Source organism: Podarcis pityusensis (genome assembly GCF_964106645.2).
Source record: "Podarcis pityusensis genome assembly, chromosome: 6".
NCBI lineage: Eukaryota > Metazoa > Chordata > Lepidosauria > Squamata > Lacertidae > Podarcis > Podarcis pityusensis.
In genome coordinates, this window is record NC_138030.1 from 31153546 (window position 1) to 31175482 (window position 21937).

Here is a 21937-nt window from a genome sequence, read left to right on the forward strand (position 1 = left end):
CTGTTTTAGAATTCTTTTTTGAAATGTGGGTATGTTTACCACCCTGAGTTTTCAGGAGGAGAGGTGAGGTATGAATTCAATAAACAAATCTTCACTATTGAAGATACAGTATTCGAGTTGTTCTCTCAACTTGACAAAGTATGGAAACTATTTCTCATTTGTTGGTTTTCTTCTTTGAATTACCCCCAAGATCTTGCCTTATTCTTCATGCATTTACTAAAACCCTGGAGGGATATCAGGATCACCCTAGCTGGCTCTGAGCTCTGCACATTTACTGTTCTTTTCCACAACCTTCATACATTGGGTGAGAGATGAGAACAGGTCCTGCATACACAATTTTACAGATGTAGGGCCTGTATGAGTGATGTGAAACCATGTTCACACATACCTGTTCTCACATTGTACCCAATACGTGGAGGTTGTGGGACAAACAGCCACAGTGCCACTTCTCTCAAGCTTGCGGAGAGCTCATGTCTATTATTCTTAGTCCCTCCTGATCTGCATCCCAATGAAGGTGCATGTCTGGCAAAGAAAACTAATCCAGTGTTAGATTTTGCATGTAAAAGGTAAAGGTAAAGGTCCCCTGGATGCAAAATGCTTCCATCAGTCTCTTCTATTCAGCCTGAACAGCCTTGGTTTTTTATTTTTTATACCAAAAATGCCAGTCAAAGCCCACAGATCTGCCCTCACTTCACTGCAGATTTCTATTGGGTATATTTACTATGGGAATGGCAATTCTAGCTCCAGAATTGCAGCTAATGAGTACATACTGGAGATAGTAGACCAAGCAAAGGGGGAGGGGGACTGTGAGAGTTGTAGGCTCATATTCCAAACATCCACTTCTTACAGTTATGTCTTTTGTGCTACTCTTCTCTTACTTGTGGTCAGAGGCTATAATGTTCATTAGGAGTGCCAATACATCTCAATCAGTAAGTCAGTATAGCGAGGGTGGCTTATATAGATTTCTTGGAATTGCCTCCACCCAAAGCCACATATTTGTATGGAACAGATTCCATGCTTCAAAAGGTCAGTTCCTAGTGGTGGGAAGATGGGCTGGTATAAACAGTAGTGGGTAGCTCATTGGTTACTGTGAAAGGGCTTTTCATTGGTAACTTGTCTATGAAAGGGCAAATAGAATTTACATCATTGAAAATTATGGGAAACTATGACAGAGGTATAGCCACATGAGAAGGTGCTATGAGATGATGTTCCACATACTGCTTCTGATCACCCTGTGTTCTCCTGATTTAGCATCAGGGCATCATGATTGAGCCCTCAGATTCATTTTTTCAGAAGTGCCATGACCCTCCCTCTTATGAACTGTTGTAGAATCATAGAATTTAAGAGTTGGAAGGGGACAGCCCCCTGCAATGCAGGAATCTTCTTGCCCAACGCAGGGCTTGAACCCTCAACTCATGAGATTAAGAGTCTCATACTGTATTGACTGAGCTATCCCAGAGAAGATCTTGCTCCTAGAGCTCAACCATACTGTCATTCAGTGTTGATAGTACTCTTCTTGTGCCTCCATCAATCTGCTGTTCATATGATGCTCTACATATCTCTGCCTTTCCACACCCTCCCTTGTTGCTACTTCTTTTTCCTTTCTAAAGTTTCTAAACCCATTATTTCTTAAGGTCTCACATTTCTCCAGTAATTTTTCAGTTGTGCTCTCAACTTCTTTTGACATCCAAATGTATTGTTTCTCGTGTGTGTGTGTGTGTGTGTGTGTGTGTCTGCATGTCTTTAATCCTTCCTTTCCTGACTGCACTGTTTCCCACTTTCTGTTACATATCATTAAATTACCTCCCAGCATCCATCACACTACTTCTGTTGGTACATTTACCGTATTTTTCGCCCCATAGGACACACTTTTCCCCCTCCAAAAATGAAGGGGAAATGTGTGTGCATCCTATGGGGCGAATGCAGGCTTTTGCTGAAGCCTGGAGAGCGTGAGGGGTCAGTGCGCACTGACCCCTCTTGCTCTCCAGGCTTCGTGCAGATCTCCGTAAGCGGCTCCCACGGCTTGCGGAGAGTTGCCTGCATGCTGAAGCCTGGGTGCGCTGAGCTCAGCGCACCTAGACTTTGCGCAGCTCTCCGCAAGGTGCGGGAGCCCGGCACTGGGCTCCTGCTGCTTCCGGAGAGTTGCCTGCATGCTGAAGGCTGGGCGCGCTGAGGTCAGCGCGCCCAGACTTCGCGCAGCTCTCCCCTGCGCTGGGCTCCCACGGCTTGCGGAGAGTTGCCTGTTCTGGGGGCTGGGGTCGGGGGAAGCTCGGGCTTCCCCCGCCCCAGCCCCGTGCCTGGGGGGAAAATAATTTTTTCCCCCTTTATTTCCCCCCCAAAAAACTAGGTGCGCCCTATGGGACGGTGCGTCCTATAGGGCGAAAAATACGGTAAATTCCTAGCATAGCTGCCCCTTCATTTGTATAGCTAACCAAACTCCAAGATCTCACCACTCTTTTTCTGCAGGATGTGTTCTAGATAATAGATTTTCAGCTGATGGGTTGGGACCTGCTGCAATGTTATAACCCTGTAGAGACCTAGAACAAGTATACAATATACAGCATTTGCCAAAATCTCTAATTCTGCTCCTCAGATTTTGAAAATGGTTTTTGAATTTTAGGTTGAGATCTGAAATTTAGCCTGTGTTCTGGTGCTTTTCATTTGTTAGCTTCTGGATTTCATTTTTGAAATGGACAGGCCAGCTTTACAAGGGAACTGGAAGGAGGCTGCTGTCCTCCCTTGTCCACTGAAAGCGGCCCAGGAATGAGCCAGTAGGAGGAGCTGAGTGATTCTCAAGCTGCTGCAGGCCAGATGTTACCTGCAAGCCACTATTTGCCCACCTCTTGCTTATATGTATTTCATCCACACCATTAAATACCAGCAAATACAACATGACATAGAAATCTCAACTGTTAAATAAAACATTTGTCAGCAAATACCATGATGTACAGATAACGTATGGTAAATTATACAGCAGAGTATTTTAAGAGAGAGAGAACAAACTTGCAAATTGCAGCTGTATTCTGAACCACTTGAGCTCAATTATGTTATTGCTTAAGAAAACTAGCTGGGGAAGATGATCCTTCTCTCTGGGATTGTGGTGGTGGTATCAATCAGCTGCCTAAAAGTATATCATATCATTAAATGAGATCCAGATAACATGCAAAAGACTACATGTCAGTGTTATGTGCTAATCACTTATATCCCCCATCTATAAACTGAGGACATAAAGTAATTTAGCTATAACATCTTAAAGCAAAGCTTTAAGTAAGCAGTTAGTTCTGCAAGTGAATCAATGAATGACAACCAATTTATCATAAATGTTATCTCATTTGTTTTCCCTGATAATGATGATATACTTTCCTAGCTTAGCCACGTGTACTCTTATCTTACCTTCCCCTCAAAGATGTTATGAATTGTCACTCTGTGCTTCTCACTGCCAGTCCCATTCATTTAAATGGGATATTAAGCATGTGCTTAACTCTGTCACCGAACTCTGCAGTGCTTTAAGGTGCTTAAACTTGGCTAGATTGAACCACAAATGTGCAAGTTTGAGGCCTGTTAAGAAAGCCCAGCAAATAAAACGCAGTTGGTATTTTGGCACTGGCAATCTTTATTTTGTTGTGGCAATTTTTGCTACAAATTAAGAATCACATACAGTGGTACCTCAGGTTAAGTACTTAATGCATTCCGGAGGTCCGTACTTAACCTGAAACTGTTCTTAACCTGAAGCACCACTTTAGCTAATGGAGCCTCCTGCTGCCGCCACGCCGCTGGAGCACAATTTCTGTTCTCATCCTGAAGCAAAGTTCTTAGCCTGAAGCACTATTTCTGAGTTAGTGGAGTCTGTAACCTGAAGCGTATGTAACCTGAGGTACCACTGTACCGCCAAAAGATGAACACAGCTAAAGAGCAGATGAACACTTTATCATAAAGGGTCCTTTGCACATAATTTTTTTCAACGGAACTGAACAAACATTTTGGAGATTTGCAGAAACTGTTGCATTGGTGGGACATAAGTTTTGCAACAAAGGTACAATGTGTTTACATAACGTATAAACAAATGTTTAAAACTTAAGAATCCTCCAGGATTCTCGACATCTTACTGTGTAACTTTTTTGTGGTTCACTTTCCTTCTTTTCCTTTTAGTTGAGGGCAGAAGTAGGGCAGAGAAGTAATTTTTATTCACTTCAGAAAGGTTATAGTAATAAAGGAACTCTTGTTAACATCAGAGAGCATGGCAGCCAGGAGTTTTCACAGTCTGGCATTGTTTATTTTACCAGCAATTTGGAACCTTCTGCACTCTTAAAATATTGGCAAGAAAATATTTAACTGTTAACTGTTTTGTGGCAAGCATGAATATGATGCCTTGGGTAGGAGGAGCGCTTAAGGGGAGCTAAGCTTTATTTGATTTAGAAATCCCTCTACATTTGAGAGAGGAGGGGGAAATCCTGCAGTGTATATGACAATATTTCAAGGCTACATATGAAACTTTCACTTTTACAAATGCAATGTTCAAATATAACAAACGTTATGGGCAAACATTGTAATGTGACTAGAGATTGAAACGGTTAAGACAAATGTATGACACCAGAAGACATTAGGTGAAAACTTTGATAAAACACTGTACATGCTGCCGCCGGAGCATGATTTCTGTTCTCATCCTGAAGCAAAGTTCTTAACCCGAGGTACTATTTCTGGGTTAGCAGAGTCTGTAACTTGAAGCGTATGTAACCCAAGGTACCACTGTATTCAGTATCTTATGATATAGTTATATATTGGAGCATGAAATAACTTCTGTAACCTGAAGCGTATGCAACCTGAAGCGTATGTAACCCGAGGTACCACTGTATTCAGATGTATCAAGAAACTATTATTTATTGTTACAGGAACAATCCATAACAGTCCTTGGGCTCCCAGGCTTCCCCCCCCCCCCCTTCTTCTGGTACTACAACCACGAGGAAGCTATAGGAAACTTGTTTCTATTTTTGATTAACAGCAGTTTAGCATTGCACCAGAACCCTACACTGTGGTTAAACTTCGCTATGGTGTATTAAAAGAAACCAGCTTCATAGCCCAAGGTTTGAAGGTGGCTTATTTCAATAAACCATAGTTAAAGTTAATTTACACTTTGTTCACATTTAGTTGTAAAGGAAAAAGACAGTTAATACAGAGTGGAAGGAAAAGCTTCCAGTCTCCTTACAGCCATGACTGAGGAAGACAGTGGAGGGGGAAGCATGAGAGCTTGAGATCTTGCTACGCCTGAATGCAGCTAAGGTGTCCCTCTATATTGTCCTTGATAGATACCATACTGCTAAGAAACAAAAATAAATTTTAAATGAGTGCCATTGAAATCCTTAGGCTGAGAGACTGGGAATAGTTCTTAAGCCCTGGAGCTCTACACATTTACCTAGGAGTAAGTCCAGGTGAATTAGTGGAACTTACTTCTGAGTGACTTGCTTAAGACTAAATGGTTTCTTTCAAAACTAAATAGAACTCAGTGGTCTTATATGCAGGTATACTCCAAAATTGCTATGAGATTCTTGGATATAACCTTTAATATATACTCTTTGGTGAAATTCTGAAGATTCCATACACCTAGTACAGTGGTACCTCGGGTTAAGTACTTAATTCGTTCCGGAGGTCCCTTCTTAACCCGAAACTGTTCTTAACCTGAAGCACCATTTTAGCTAATGGGGCCTCCTGCTGCCACTGTGCCGCCGCTGCACGATTTCTGTTCTCATCCTGAAGCAAAGTTCTTAACCCGAGGTAATATTTCTGGGTTAGTGGAGTCTGTAACCTGAAGCGTATGTAACCTGAAGTGTCTGTAACCCGAAGTACCACTGTATTTGTTGTTCATTGCTCCTAAGAATCCTTGTCTATTTTGAACCAAAGCAGGTACTGGAGTCCAAGGTCTGTTTTTTGACAAAGTGTGAAGGAGCTTAAATTTACAGGAGAAATCCAGTGGCTATTAGCAGCATTAGCATTGAGTAGCAGTTTAAACTTTTCTAGTGCCCTTGACACTTGAGACAAGCTTGTAGTCAGTGAAGTCATTTCTATTGAAAGCCAGGTGTTGAGAATTGCCAGTGCTGGGAAGACAGGATTGAGAAAAGAATGTTTCTAAAGAACCCTTCTTTAAGTTTATTTACTTATTTTAATGAGATGGTGTTTCTCTAGTATTAACCAGTTTCCTCCAAATACTGCGATAGCCCTCTTAAAAAACGTGATGTTATCCAGGATACTGCCCCCCCTCCAATGTAAGAGTCATATTTTTATTTATTGCCATGTTTATTTAGCTTTGTTATCTCCTTATTAATCTCTTTCTTAAAGCTGCTGCTTTTTGCTTTTATATAGTGAGCTGCTCCCCTAGGGATACAAAGTCCAGGACCTGTCCCTGTAATGGTGCTGTTTATTTTCTTTGCCCCCTTGCAATTGCCTGCTGTAACATTTGTAGTATGTGTTAAGTAATCCTTAAGGTAACATTTTTATTATGTCATAAAAAGTGCATGGCAAATATATTATAACTCATGGAATTTGTTTGTTTTAAAAATGGAAGGATAATTTATTGAGTGTGTTACATGAGAGCTGCTCCCCCTTATTAGAGTATAGAAATGCTGCTTATTTAGGAGTATGTTCTATTGAGAAAAGCCATGGTCTCTGACATGCCTAGAAAGTACAAGCCTGGTTGGCTAAAAGTGACATCATAGTTTATGTACTCAATAAAAATTTAATTAAGTCATTACAGAGGTTGCAGTCATCATTTAACCCTGTGATTTCTTCTATTTAGCGCTTTTTTCATTAAACATTCAGTAATAGCCCAGTGACCAAATCTTGATGGCCTATAAAATATATGCATGAATTTTCATAGTTTATATAAATGGAAAAATATGAGTAACTGACATAAAAGAACTTTTTCCTTGTGGTTCCACTGTATGCGTGTATTATAAAAATAATGTTATGAAGGATAACAGTTTAATGGAGGACTATATATAAGCCATAGGTTTGATAGTATGACATGAACTAATTAGCTGTTGGAGGGGGAAATTATTACAAGGCAGTAACCGCAGGGCTATATGCATATTAATAGGGCTTTGATGACATCATTGATGAAGCAGTACTGGTTTCTTTTATCAAAGTGTTGAGATTTGTGTATGGTGTTATTCATAGCTTTTTTGTGTGTGTCAGATTCAGCAACTGACGGTCCAGCATGATCTTTGGGGGCTAGACATTCAAATTCTGCTCGGTCTCCCTTTTACTTATAGTAAAAGGTGGCCCAACAGTAATCTGCTGCCCCTTCAAACATTGCTGGATTCCATCTCTTGTCAGGCCCAGCCATCATGACCAATAGTCAGCAATGGTGGGAGTTGTAGCCTAGCAAAATCCGGACCACCACAGGTATCCCACCCTGTCAATGTTGAGTTCTCCAAGTGGCTTCATGTAGTTTACTTGCCATATTAGGAGCCATATTTAGAAGATACTCTTCCTGCCTTAGTTTTGTTTAGTAGTATATTGCCCATGCATTGCAAATACATGCAGAATGTGGTGCTGAACACGCACCTTTGTCCTTCCTTATGTATTCCAAGGCTCTTCTGTGAAATTTGTTTATCCAGACATGTTTCCACCAAACCCTGGCCAACATGGGTGCTTGTTCTGTTCTATCTAGATGTGGGTTGGATAAGCAAGAAACTGCTCACTTCTGATTTCCCCAGTACTACTACTGACTGCTGTTTTATTTTTCAGATTGATTCTGTTGCCCTGAAAACGAGTATGAGAAGCATGACAGAAAATTTCTATGCAGCTATTTTTGGATATGATGAGGTAATACTAATGTATGCAGACAAGATAAATGGCAGGTGCATATTATGCACTACAAAAAAGATGCATTATTTCTGTGCTGAATATACTGTGCTTTCCCAACCATAGAGATTATTCCAATGGAAGTGTGTTTGTGCATACTTGCTTGTCTTGGCTAATTTATTCTGCTTCTGCTAATGATGCTCATTGACTAAAGCTAGGGAGTGCGATGTGATCATAAGGGAGCTGTCTTTTGCCCATATCGTGCTGCATGTTAGTGGGGAATGTGTTGTTCATAGGTAGCATGAATCTGGGTAAAGATTTTGTGCCTCATGCAGACTTTTGTACAACTTGTTTAATTTTTTTTGAAATATAGAGTATCAGCACCTGATCCCTGAGGCTACTGAATCTGCTTCTCAGAACTGTGCTCAAGTTTTCATTGGTTTCATCACTATATCTGCTGCTTGTTTTTCCTCTGCGAATAAGTTCCCTGATGCTTTGTCTTCTCCTACCAATAAAGGAAGGCAATGTACACACCATAAAAAAGCAGTAATAGTAGTAGTATTCATATGCCACTTACAAGCCAAAACGGCTTCCGATCTGTTTACAAGTATAAAATCAATTATAAAATATCTACACACAATTAAACTACACAATAAAAAGCTAGTTTAAAAGCATAACATTTAAACTGTTATTATTGGAAAGTTTGAAGCTGTATTCGTACATTGCTACACTTTAGAGTCTAGAGGGAATGTCCAGCTAAATAGCCATTTGTAAGGTCTGAAACCACTTCCTATTTAGTGTTTTCATTTTCCCAATTTGCTGTTTTTCTTTCATTTTAGGGAATTTTATCAGATGATCATGTGCTTGCAGCAGCCATCTGGAGAAATCTGTTCAACAAGCATTGTGAAGACCCAAGGCAGCTGGAAATAATGGTGGAATATATACGCAAGCAGGTGGGCAACTATTTATAATGTGGATGTTGTCACTACATTTCAAACAATATGCATGCTTGGTGTACTTGCAACTGTGGAATAATGGCCTTTCTTCACACACACACCCCAATTCCTTAACCATTGTTAAGCCTTTGAAATCTGTTTCAAACACTAGTTTACGGGCACTTATTTTCAAACATGGTTATGGGCAGCATTGACACAATCCTTAACCAGGGGAAAGCATGTAGAAATACCATATTTTCCCACGTATAACACGACCCCATGTATAAGACGACCCCTACTTAAGGGAGCCCAAAATTTAGAAATCATTATTTTAAAGTTGTTCAGTTTTGGGGGAAATCACCCCAAAAGCTGTTGAGCTTTTTTTGATCCACCGCACCTCGGAACAGCCTTGTTTCTCCAGTCAGCTCACCCAGTACTTATTGTATAAATCTGTGTATAAGATGACCTCCAATTTTTGACTAAAGGGATATTGTCTTGTACACAGAAAAATACGGTACATAGTTCCAATTCCTTAACTGTGGTTAAGGGATTAAGTTTTTGTCAACCTACATAGGCTCATGTAAGGGCAATTATAGAACAAACAAAGATTCAAAGCCATATGGAAATTGTCTAGTCACACCTAGCAATAATTTTACCATCCTACTAACCATATATTTCAGTACCCTATTACCCAGTAGAAATGCTTTTCTAAATGTAAAGCGTTTTTGCAGGGGTGGGGGGTTGCAAACATCATTAAACCAAAATGAGATATATTCATTTTAATGAGATAGTTAGAGTTTTTGCTTTGTAGAAAGAAAAACCACCCATAGAAGCAAAAAGGAAATGGCATTTGAATGATCCCTACCACTATAAATGAAAACTGATATATAAAGAATAAGATCTGTGGTTTTGGTTACTCTAGATGCCAATCACTTGCACACAGGCAATTGGCATAATGGTTAGAGTGTAGGACCTGGACCAAGAAGGCATATTGGAGAAATCATCATCATCATCCTTTTATTTGTATGCCGCCTTTCCATAGTTAAAACAATGCTCAAGGCGGATTACAACATGACAAGATTTACATAATTACCAACATAACAAAAGTCATAAACAATAAATAGAACACATCAAAAGTACACAACCAAATGGAAAACAATTTCCACATAAATCATAAAATCTAAAACTAAGAATACAGTATTAATATCAATCACAATTTTAAAATGATATAGATAAAAAATAATAGCAATTAAAAAAAACAAAAAAAAAACACTGAGGCCTCTCTGCCCAGCAGCAGCAGTAGTCCTTTATGGAGCCTGTTAGGCCCCGCCCCAAACCAGGTGGAGAGAAGCAGGTCAGTCCTTAGACTTCTGATCATCATTAGACTTCGAATCCTCGTGATGGGGTGAGCTCCCGTTGCTCTGTCCCAACTCCTGTCAACCTAGCAGTTCGAAAGCATGCTAGTGCAAGTACCTATATAGGTAGCGCTGCAGCGGGAAGGTAAATGGCATTTCTGTGTGCTCTGGTTTCTGTCACAGTGTCCTGTTGCACCAGAAGCAGTTTAGTCATGCTGGTCACATGACCTAGAAAGCTGTCTGGACAAATGCTGACTCCCTTGGCCTGAAGACAGAAGAGCGCCGCACCCCATTGTCGCATTTGACTGGACTTAACTGTCCAGGGGTCCTTTAACTTTTACCTTTACCTATTTATCTTACAAATGTCTGGTTTACTTACTAACACCTGGTGGCGCTGTGGTCTAAACCGATCGGAAGGTCAGCGGTTCGAATCCCCACAACAATGGGGTGAGCTCCCGTTGCTCGGTCCCAGCTCCTGCCAACCTAGCAGTTCAAAAGCTCATCAAAGTGCAAGTAGATAAATAGGTACCGCTCCGGCGGGAAGGTAAACGGCGTTTCCGTGTGCTGCTCTGGTTTCACCAGAAGCGGCTTAGTCATGCTGGCCACATGACCCAGAAAAACTGCCTGTGGACAAACGTCAGCTCCCTTGGCTTGTAAAGTGAGATCAGCGCCGCAACCCCCGAGTCGTTCGCGACTGGACTTAACTGTCAGGGGTCCTTTACCTTTTTTAACCTGAAATACCATGAGATCCCAAATTCCCTCTCTTCCTTAGTGGTTGCACAGGTAGACTTCTGATGAGAGGTATCATATGTAGAATCTCTCTCTTGGGTGACTTGCATTATTTTGTTGTGATTGTCAGGTGCAGCACCTGGATGCTATTCCTGGAGAAGACCTGCTGCTGTCTGGTGAAGTGACCTGGCGCCCCCTTGTGGAAACAAATGCTCAAAGCATCGTGAAACCTGCTTTACCCACATATAACGATGAAGGACTCTGAAATCTTCATCACGCTGCTTGAAAACGTTTGCTGCTGACTGTGTTTAATTCTATATGTGGAACAATTCCTGGAAGTGAGACTTGATTTATACTGTGGGGATTTCCAGGAAAGAAAGGAATAAATGCTGTATTTGCTGTTTGAAAGAGTGATTAGAACTCCTCTTTTTGTAATTATTTTCACCTTAGAAATATTAACATGCTACTTTTATAGTATTATATCTGTGGTTAAATGCTGCTAGTTCATTTCAGGAATCCCTCTCTGTTCCATTATCTGGTTGTTCCAACACACAGGTTCTTGAATGGAGCTTCCTTTTCTTGAGAGCAAAATAGTTTACCAAAGTGACAGGCAATATGCTTTTCGTCTAGTAAGAGGGGATTAGCTGTCTAAACATACCATAATTCTGTCTTCCATAAAACTGGTAAGCACAAGCATGGATGTGAAAGACGTTCTTCGGTACAAGTATTGTGCGTCATGGGGCAAATGAGAAACTAGAATTCCAAAGCTTGAAAAATGCGGAAGTTTTTGAAAGGATTACCTGCCCTTTCCCAACTAAGGTTATTATGAAGCTGATCCCAGTAGTGAAGGACAGTTTCCTTCCTTGCCTCTGTAATAGTTTTTATGACCCAATAGATGGAAGACTTTTTGTTTCTTTTTTAATGACCCCATGGGAGGCAGAGAGCCAAACTAGGCATGATATTAATGTGCAGGTTTTAAAAAATGCAGAACATCGGCTGGCATTTTCTTTCCACTGAGTGTTCCATTTGCATTTGAGAAATTTACCTGAGGATTACAGCATGGGAGGAAGGTGTTACATTTCTCCTCCATGCCTGATGCAATCTTGATTATTGTCAGCCCCACCCTAGCTGATGCTATTTGCATTTTTTAAAGCTGCACATTATGCTTGTCATGTCAGGCTGGTTTGGGCCTGAGACTTGTGACTAAAAACTTCAGGGTTCCATGTCTCCAAACTGTGTTCTGAAGGTTTTTGCAGTATGAGCAACATTTCCTATTCATGGGTTTGTTCTGCTCAGGTCACCTCTTTATAAAATAGTGGCTCAGGATCCTACGTGACTAACAAGAGTTCATTTGCTTCAAAACAGCCCTTGTATGTGCTGCATTAAGGAGGTTAGCGCATTATTCCATTCTAGAGGCACAACCTATTTTGTTTCTCTTATGGTACAACATGTAAGCTGAGAAACAATTCTCATGTTTTTCCTTACCATGTAATGCCTTTGCTGAAAACCTGGAGAATAGTTCTCCACACACATTTTAAAATTTGATCCAAATAAATATACTGAAAACAATATAGAAATAAGTCTTTCATTTTGTACAGCATGCGCATTCACAGAAGTTGGCTTTTGATGCTTAACCAGGTCTATGCATGTGTCTGTGCTCTTCCTCATTCCTTCCAAAGGGCTGTCAAGTTTAATCCTCTTGGGGAGACTCAAATATGACCCCCAGCACACAAACCTGCTCCAGGCAAGCAGTCTTATGTTCTGTATTTGCTACTGGCAGATAATTATGTGATGGGGTGGACTAGAAAATGCATTATTTAGTGCTATTATTCCTGGGGAGGTGGTTGCATGAAAGAAGCTTGTACTTCTTTTAAGTAAAGGCAGACGTCTTTCAATGACTGGCTTTCATAGAAGTTTCACCCTAGCTGCCTTCCTGGTAATTGTCCTGCTCCTCTCCTCATTCATTACTGTAGGGATGGGGAACCTTCAACCCTCCCAGCAACCCCAGCCAGCATTACCCAATATCAGGGATGGTGTGAGTCTAACAACATTTGTCACAGGTTACCAACCCAATCCCTGCATTTTTTTGAAAAAGTGTTGAATTAAATCTGTTGCACCTGTGTACCTATTAATGGAAATTTGCTTCTTTTAAAAGCTTGCAACACCACTATCCCTTGCTGAGACACACTGAATCGATTCTGTTGGGGGAGGGGGGTGTCTGGGTACACTGGTAACTCTTACAAATTCAATGTGTTAGGGGGAAACTGAAAACCGAAGCCCCAGCTCCAGGCTCGGGAAGCAGGCATGCATGGGAGATGCGTGCAAATTAGTATGAAGACAAGAAAGAACAAAACTACAATGAAATGAAGTGCAACAAGCTGGCTGCTCTGAATGTACCCCTAGGCCTCTGCTCCAGCAACAGCTACCAATTTTCTTTGTACAAAAAAAAGTCAATTTGTTATTTTTTTCCCCAAAGCAAACTTCCTCAGTTTAACTTGTTATAAAATGAGTCATATAAAGAAACTTTATATGTGTGAGGTATATTCCACTTCTGTGAAAACATTACAAACCAAACATTTTTTTCCTCGGTTTATTTAAGATGCTTTTGTTGCAAACTGAGCTAAGGAGAGAAAACCTCTTATGTGTGAAGTATTATGCAGTGTGTGTGAGAGAGATAATAACACCTTGTAATTCATTACAGCTGTGTTGTATTTACATAAAAGAAGGCTTAGCTGTGTAGGAATTTGCTGATTAATTTATTTTTAATGGGAGTGAAGTATACCTAGGACCAAAATAAACTTTACTGTGTGTATCTTGCTGCTCCTGGAATAGATGGAAAAAGTAATGGTAGATATTTTGGCACAAAGCTACATACATTAATTCATATTCCAAATACTCACTTAAACATTAACCCCACTCCTGAACCCAGGACTGTCTTGTCATCCAGCAATGCCATGGGAGTACAATACTGCCAGCCAACCTTAGTGGAGGCCTAGGATGCACCGGTACAAAGCTGCCATGCATCAGATACGCAGTTTACAGTCTAGAATTGTTGAAGTCTCACTTCTAAGCCATGGGACCATGTGGAGCCCAGGGGACCCTGACCTCAGCATGTTTAAATACTATTGGTTTTGTTATTGGCTACTCAAATATTGGCACCTCTCAGTGCATTGAGTGTCAAGTTCTAGATCCATATTAATATTCTGTGGCCCCAGAAAATGCCACATGGCTGCTGAGCTGCAAATGGAGGCAAAAGAGAAATGAACCAAGAGAATGATATCTTGGCTGTCGGTGTACAGTTGCAGTCAACAGAGGAAGGTAAGATACTGGTGACATGGACTGGTTGTACACAGATGAGTGGCAGGAGGAACCAGCTGGGGAAAGACCAAGGGAAGAAGGCTTAGAGCCTAGGGAATGGTGGTGGGACAATGATGAGTGGTCAGAGGGAGACTAGTGGGAAGAGGAGGGGTTGGAAGCTGAAGAGGTACAGGCCTTAGTGAGCTGGAAGGATCTGTGGCAGAGAGAAGTCTAGAATCAGAGGCAGAGGCTGAAGCAGGAGGAGGGAGGAGGGAGGCCAAGAGGCAAAGATGAGCCAGGCTGGGTGTTTCCCCCTCCTACTGAAACAAGCTCCCCTCTTTTCTCCCAGAACCAGAAGAGGCTTGAAAAGGGCAGAGGAAAGGTTGGCTGCCCGCAGGTGCAGTCTCTGACTGCTTGGAGAAATTCCTTGAGAGAAGGAGACTTAAGACGGCTGTGAGGAGGTGGGGACTTTTAGTCTCAGCAAGTAATTTTCATTAATTTACTCCATAATTTGCATGGAGCAAGACCACTGGGAATGCCTGCTCTGCTCATTATTCCTGACACTCAATGAAGTCTGTAGAGATAATGTATTTACTAACAACAACAATTTATATGTCACCCATCTGACAGTTGCCCCAGCCAAAAAAGAGTTAACTCCAACTTTGAACAATGTGATTACTGATTGGTAGGCTCCTGTGACAATTGGGTTGCAAGAAGCACTGCACAGATTGTTAATTTGTCTCACATATTTACAGTGGGCCCAACACAGCACACAATCCTACAGTGAGCCAGCTAATATTTGGAACCCTACAGCCACCAAAAAATTCGGGGTTGACAGGGATAGGTCTTTCAGCCATCAAATGCCCGAGTTAAACTGAAATGCTTCACAATTCTTCCTAAAGTCAATAATGAGGGAAATTGATAGATCTCACTAGGGAAGACATTCTACAAATGGGGAGCCACCACCAAAAAGGCCCTCTCACAGGTAATCACCAACAGGGTCTCCCCTGCTAAGTATAGGAGCCAAGATGGCTGGTGTTGGGTCCCAAGCCATTTAGGGCTTTATTTGCTCATACTAACACCTTGAATTGGGCATGGTAGCTCATTGGTAGTCAGTGCACTGCTCTAAAGACAATGGTCCCATTGAGCTGTGCCAACCTGGCAGCCACATTCTGCACTAGCTGAAACCTCCATACTGTCTTCAAGGATAGCACTATGTAGAGCACATTACAGTAGTCCAGGTGGGAGGTCACCAAAGCCTGGACCACTGAAGCCAGGCTAACACAATCCAGGACTGGCCATAGCTGATGAACCAACCTAAGCTGGGCTAGGACTCCTAGCCACAGAAGCCGCTTGAGACTCCTGTGACAGGTTGGAATCCAGAAGTAGTCATGGACTACAAACCTGTTCTTTCAGGGGGAGTGCAGTGCCTAATTTCCAGACCCACAGACCTCCTTGTCAGGATTCAGCCTCAGTTTATTGACCCCCATCCAGCCATCACAGCCTCTCCTGCTTGTCATGGAATGGGGGGGAGGAGAGAGAGAACTGCATGTCATCAGAATACTGATGGAACCAGGCTCCAAATCCCTGGGTGACAGTTCTCAACATTTTCATATACATAATGCACATAATGGACCCTTGCAGGACCCCACAGCTCAAAAGCCATGGGGCCAAGCAACAGTAGGCAGCAACTCAGCAGGTAGGAGTAAAACCACTTTAATGTAGTGCTTCCAGTTTCCACCTCCCTGAGTCCCTCCAGAAGATCACCATGGTCAATAATGTCAAAATTCCTGAGTGGTCAAGAAGGGTCACAGTCCTCTTTTCTCCCAAGAAAGGACATCAGTCAGGGTGACCAAGGCTGCATTGGTGCCAAAATCAGGCCTGAAAGTTGAATATATCTAGATAACCTATTTTCTCCAGGTGTACCTGCAGCTGTCAGCCACCACCCACTGGATCCAGAAGGGAATATTAGAGACAGGCTAGATCCAGGGAGGACCACACTTTTGAGGCAAATGCATGTTGTCCTCCTCCCTTACCAAGAGTGGTTTAGCACAAGGCTCTGATGGCCTGGACAGGGGTTTGGAGTTGAAAAGGCTGGGCCCTTCATAACCAAGTGGGGGACTTGAACTTTAGTCTTTCCAGCTTGAGTCCAACACACTAACCGCAGGTGGTTCTGCAACACCCGGGGGCAAATCCTAGCATAGTCATGAATTTGCTTAGATATCTAGATAAGGCTCTATGATTTAATCTCATTAGAATAGAGGAAGAGGTTCACTGTGAAGGCATGTAAAATGGAGATCATGAAACAGCTGGCACATTAAGAGCTCTATATGCATCATACCTCCTCCTGTGCAAACAATTGCAATCTATAACTGAAAGGTGTCTGTTGCAACATGTCTTTGAAGCAAGCCTGTTCCATTTCCTACAGCAGTCAGTGGACAGTACACTCAACTGTGCTCCCATGTCGGTTCACTTTAGACGAATGTTTCCTTTTAAGTTTAGGGTTCCGATATGTGAATATGTAGTTATGTTTTTCCTCAAACGTTTATTGTTATTTAGATTTCTATCCCACTGTTTGGCTACAAAAATGTTTTCTTTTGTGATAAAATAGCCTCAAAGCTTCCTGGAACAGGAATTGGTTGGGGGGAAAGTTGATGTCGCAATTACTACCGAGAAGGTAGTTGAAAAATAAATAGTCACTGCATGCTTGCCAGGATGACAGGCAGATACTAATTTCACACAGCAGCACTTTTCCAAATGAATCAGAGGGTGTGACTGAGTTTTTGTTTAGAAAGTTCCAGTAGAAAGGGCTTTATCATAACCGGAAACCATATAAATAGATTAATTTATTTGGGGTTTTTTTGTACTTTTAATTTGATGGTGCTGTACAGTCTTTCTGTGCATGGTTTCAACAATCCTGCAAGGTAGGCTATTGTAGGGATTTGATATAGGTCCAACGTTAGAAAAGACATCCCATGGAGTTAGCCACCATGTACTTCCTCCTAAGTTTTATCACAGAATTTTTTATCACATAGAATCATAGGGACCCCAAGGGTCATCTAGTCCAAACCCCTACAATGCAGGAATCATAGCTAAACTTGGTCAAGACCACCCCAAGAGTATCACTGCAGAGCAGTGACGGCAGGGCAGTAGATAATACTGCCTATTATTTCTAATTACTATTATTATCCTCATTAATACTGTTTTCGAATATGCCACCAGGGCTGTAACTATACACACCCAGATGTTTGCAAAAATGTCTAACAACAATATGTTGTGAACAGTGCATGTCTCCTTCATGGCTGGGACTCTCTTCCTCTCATTAGGGATTTTGCAATATTTTAATATTGCAACTCACAACTGCATGCATATCTATTTATCTAGCATCGATTCAATGGGGAAGCTCCAAGCTGCTACATTGGTGTATGCTTGCTTGCTTTCTCTTTCTCTCTGCCTTCATCTCTTCTTATACCTGCCAGACTCACAAGCAAAGCCAGGATCTACTTACTCTTCAAGCCTGCTTCCATCAATTGCTCAATTACCTTCATTAGGGCAGTGTTCTTAAACTTTGGGTCCTTGGCTATTGTTGGACCACAACTCTCATAACTTCCACCCAGTTTAGCCAGTAATGGTTGATGGGAGTTGTAGTCCCAACAACATCTGGGGACCTAAGGTTGTTGAACACTGGATAGGGGAAAATGGCCCTAGGAAGAAGACAGAGTTATTGCTATCCCTGACACTGTTGCTGTGTTGAAGTGAGCAGGGCTGGATCTGACCTCTCCTCTTGCTTGCAGAATGGCAACAAAGCTCTCCACATCACCCTACCCTGCAACTGTTCCTTCCTACTGCCTCTATCTCTCCTTGGGTGAAGAGCAAGGCTGATTCAGCTCACAAGCTTGGCCTCACGCCAAGAGCAAAATGGAAGAAAGGGTTCTCTGCTCCAGCACCACAACCCCAACAAGATTGCACCCCCATTGCCACACCAGTGTTGCTATCATCATCATAGTAATGGAAGAATCTAATCATAGATCTCCAAATTTCATGCTTGTTTGACCATAAGCTGGGTGGACTTGGAAGGCTTAGAAATTAAAATGATGTTTCCTCTAACAAAAGCCATCCTGACCAAAGTAGCACCTGGCAAACATGCCTCTAGATATGGCTTCCCTTTTTTAGGCTAGGTCACATCACCAGGACACCATTAGTAATTTTGCAGCTCCAGCCCCCTTTATGATGAGTACAGTGCCTGTGGTGGCAACAGAGGAGGAGAAAGAGGCAGAAGCTTGTGCTCAGAAACAGTATTTAAATGTGATGGTCTTCCAAATTCATGTAGAAGAGGGCTATCAATAGCTACTAGCCATGATGGATCTGCTCTGCTTCCACAGCAATGCTTCTGTGTACCAGGTGCTGGAACCCACAGGAGGGGAGAGTGCTCTTCTGGTTGAATCCAGCTTGTGGGCTTCCCACAGGCATCTGCTGGGCCACTAGGAGGAGAAGATGCTGGATGAGATGGCCAACTGGCTTGATCCAGCAGGCTCATCTCATGTTCTTATTAAAATGAATGCAAACTGCTAAAGCAAATCAGTGTCTGGGGTCCAAAGAGCTCATTGAGTGAAGGGAAGACACTTCAGCCCTGCCTCCCTGCTGCCCAGATTTCGACCCCCACTGAAACCATTGCATCACATCCCAGAGTGTTGTTGGCCTTTAGGAGTAGCTTTGGGGGAAAGCGGGACAAAGGACAAAGGAGGAAGCAGGAAAACAGAAAGCTTTGTAAGCCAAAGTACACTTGGGTTACTCTGATTCCAGACGTCACCGTTGAAAAATGAACATTTCTACATGTAGAATCATAGAATCATAGAGTTGGAAGAGACCACAAGGGTTATCGAGTCCAACCCCCTGCCAAGCAGGAAACACCATCAGAGCACTCCTGACATATGGTTGTCAAGCCTCTGCTTAAAGACCTCCAAAGAAGGAGACTCCACCACACTCCTTGGCAGCAAATTCCACTGTCAAACAGCTCTTACTGTCAGGAAGTTCTTCCTAATGTTTAGGTGGAATCTTCTTTCTTGTAGTTTGGATCCATTGCTCCGTGTCCGCTTCTCTGGAGCAGCAGAAAACAACCTTTCTCCCTCCTCTATGTGACATCCTTTTATATATTTGAACATGGCTATCATATCACCCCTTAACCTCCTCTTCTCCAGGCTAAACATGCCCAGCTCCCTTAGCCGTTCCTCCTAAGGCATCGTTTCCAGGCCTTTGACCATTTTGGTTGCCCTCCTCTGGACACGTTCCAGTTTGTCAGTGTCCTTCTTGAACTGTGGTGCCCAGAACTGGACACAGTACTCCAGGTGAGGTCTGACCAGAGCAGAATACAGTGGCACTATTACTTCCCTTGATCTAGATGCTATACTCCTATTGATGCAGCCCAGAATTGCATTGGCTTTTTTAGCTGCCGCGTCACACAGTTGGCTCATGTCAAGTTTGTGGTCAACCAAGACTCCTAGATCCTTTTCACATGTACTGCTCTCAAGCCAGGTGTCACCCATCTTGTATTTGTGCCTCTCATTTTTTTTGCCCAAGTGCAATACTTTACATTTCTCCCTGTTAAAATTCATCTTGTTTGTTTTGGCCCAGTTCTCTAATCTGTCAAGGTCGTTTTGAAGTGTGATCCTGTCCTCTGGATGACACCCCTCCCAGTTTGGTGTCATCTGTGTAACAATCGGCAATCATGCACTACCATATTTTTGTAATGCCCACAGTTCAGAAACATTGATAAAAATGCAATAGTTTTAAGTAGCTATATGTCAGTTCTAACAGTCAGCAGCAAGGATTAATTGCTGCTCTCGTATCCAAAGGCAGTATGCTTTGCAAACCTTAAAATTAGGTTGTTATTATTAATAAGAAAATGTATCTGGAATATTAGTTAAAGACTAGAAAATACTTCAAATAGGTTTTCTTCTCCAACTTGGTGCTGTCTGGATATTTTGAACTATAATTCACATCGTCTCTGACAATTAGCTATACTGGCTGGGGTTAATAATAATAATTTATAATAATAATAATTTATTATTTATACCCCGCCCATCTGGCTGAGTTTCCCCAGCCACTCTTTGGGTTGATTGGAGATATAGTCCAAAACTTCTGGAGGGTACCAATCTGGGGAAGGATGCAATAAACATAAACACACACACACACACACACGGAATTCAGCCATGGCTGATCCTTAGGAAATGATCCAGTCAAAAAAAGTATAGTAAAGTTCCATTTACTTCAATAGGAACTACACAAGCCTACATTCAACTCTCTCACTGAAACCAGTGCAACTTCACAGTGTATATTCTGCCCTTCCTTTTTTGTATTTCTATTACTATTATTACTATTATTAAATTTTATATACCGCCCTGTACCTGTAGATCTCAGGGCAGTTCACAACATAAACGTTTGTTACTAAGTAAGGAACACTGAATATCCTTGGGGGCAATGCTTGCTCTTATGGGCATTTTCATATAATGCATAATGTATGCTATTTATATATCAATATTATTAGCCCATGAGAACAGTATGATGTAACAATGAGCAAATACAAATTGATCAAGGCTGGCCCTACCATTAGGCAGAGAGAGGCAACTGCCTCAGGCAGAAGGTGCTGCAGAGTAGCAATGGCAGCCCTCTGGCTGTTTCTCTTAAGCCCACCAAATGTGACCTCTTCTTAGCTGGAGGATGCCACTGGGTATGACTCATGGCCTCCACTGGGACCCCTAAACTGGCCTGCTGCCTCAGATGCAGTCCAGGAGGCTATACCATTGCCAGTGCAGAAATAAGATTCAGTTGCCAGTTCAATGAGCTTCTGTACATTGAATGGGGAGCAGCATCATTTTGACCTTTGCCTCAGGCAACAAAATGTCTTGGGCTGACCCTGAAAGTGATAGCAGAAGCTACTTATGCATCCCCACCACCACCATATTATCAACATTGTTTAGACATATTAGTTGCTTGTTACCTAAAATGTATTCAAGAAGCTCACATTTTTTAAAATACACATAAATTCATAATATCATTTAAACGTCATATCAAACTTTTTAATTTTCAAGCGAACACCTACAATTCCTTTTTTAAAAAACACCACACATGCAGCCCGTAACAGCTGCAGGAAGCTTTAGCAGCACACTAGCACCAGAACAAAATTGACTCAGACCGTCAAAAGCCTAGTGGAAAAGCTAAGTCTTTACCTAACATCAAAAATATGTCAGTGAAGGAGCCAGACAGACCTCACTGGGAAGAGCATTCCAGAGACAAGGAGCCACAGCCGAAAAGGCCCTCACTCAACATCACCCTCCAAGTTTCCCTCAGAATAAGTTCCAGAGGAGAGCTTCAGATGAAATAACCTAGAAATAGTCAGAATGCTGACTACGCTTGTCCTAAATCTAAAAATCATGGTTATTAAAACATTGTGAAAAAATAAGTTTGCCTAATACTTTTCTGGTGCACTTCAAAGAAAATATGTGCTCTGGAGACCCTAAACAACCACTGCCCTGTCCTGAATTACAGCAATTTGCAGAATTTATTGCACAGGTGTGCACCCATTAGCACCAAAAGAAAAAAAGAATACTAATGTACACTAAAGAATGCACTATCATCTTCCTTCCTATTTCGAGCCTGGCTCAGTGTTACTACATTCTTTTTTCATTTGTGTATAGTTATTATAGTCACATAAATCCACACTGACCTTAGAACAGGTCCCAGCATTCCTCTCGAGGCATGAGAACTGCCTGAACAGGTTTCAGGGTTTTGACTGCAACAGAGAAATTTGTTCACGGTTAGTTAGGG

The 21937-nt window shown here is 41.9% G+C and overlaps 2 protein-coding genes across 4 annotated transcripts in view; one reads left to right on the plus strand and one right to left on the minus strand.

The window, feature by feature from the left end:
- Positions 1-11224, plus strand: part of UQCC1 (ubiquinol-cytochrome c reductase complex assembly factor 1) — a 41106-nt gene extending 29882 nt beyond the window's left edge. For all 3 annotated transcript variants that reach the window (XM_081010409.1, XM_081010410.1, XM_081010411.1), the window contains 3 exons: positions 7741-7818; positions 8637-8750; positions 10947-11224. In XM_081010409.1, coding sequence (XP_080866535.1) covers positions 7741-7818; positions 8637-8750; positions 10947-11081 — 327 coding nt within the window. In that variant the 3' untranslated portion in view covers positions 11082-11224. The remainder of the gene's footprint in view (positions 1-7740; positions 7819-8636; positions 8751-10946) is intronic.
- The window catches only part of CEP250 (centrosomal protein 250), a 129324-nt gene extending 107419 nt beyond the window's left edge, over positions 1-21905 (minus strand). The window contains exon 1 of the mRNA XM_081010403.1: positions 21837-21905. The gene's annotated coding sequence lies outside the window, so the exon portion shown is untranslated. The remainder of the gene's footprint in view (positions 1-21836) is intronic.
- Between the last annotated feature and the right edge of the window lie 32 nt (positions 21906-21937).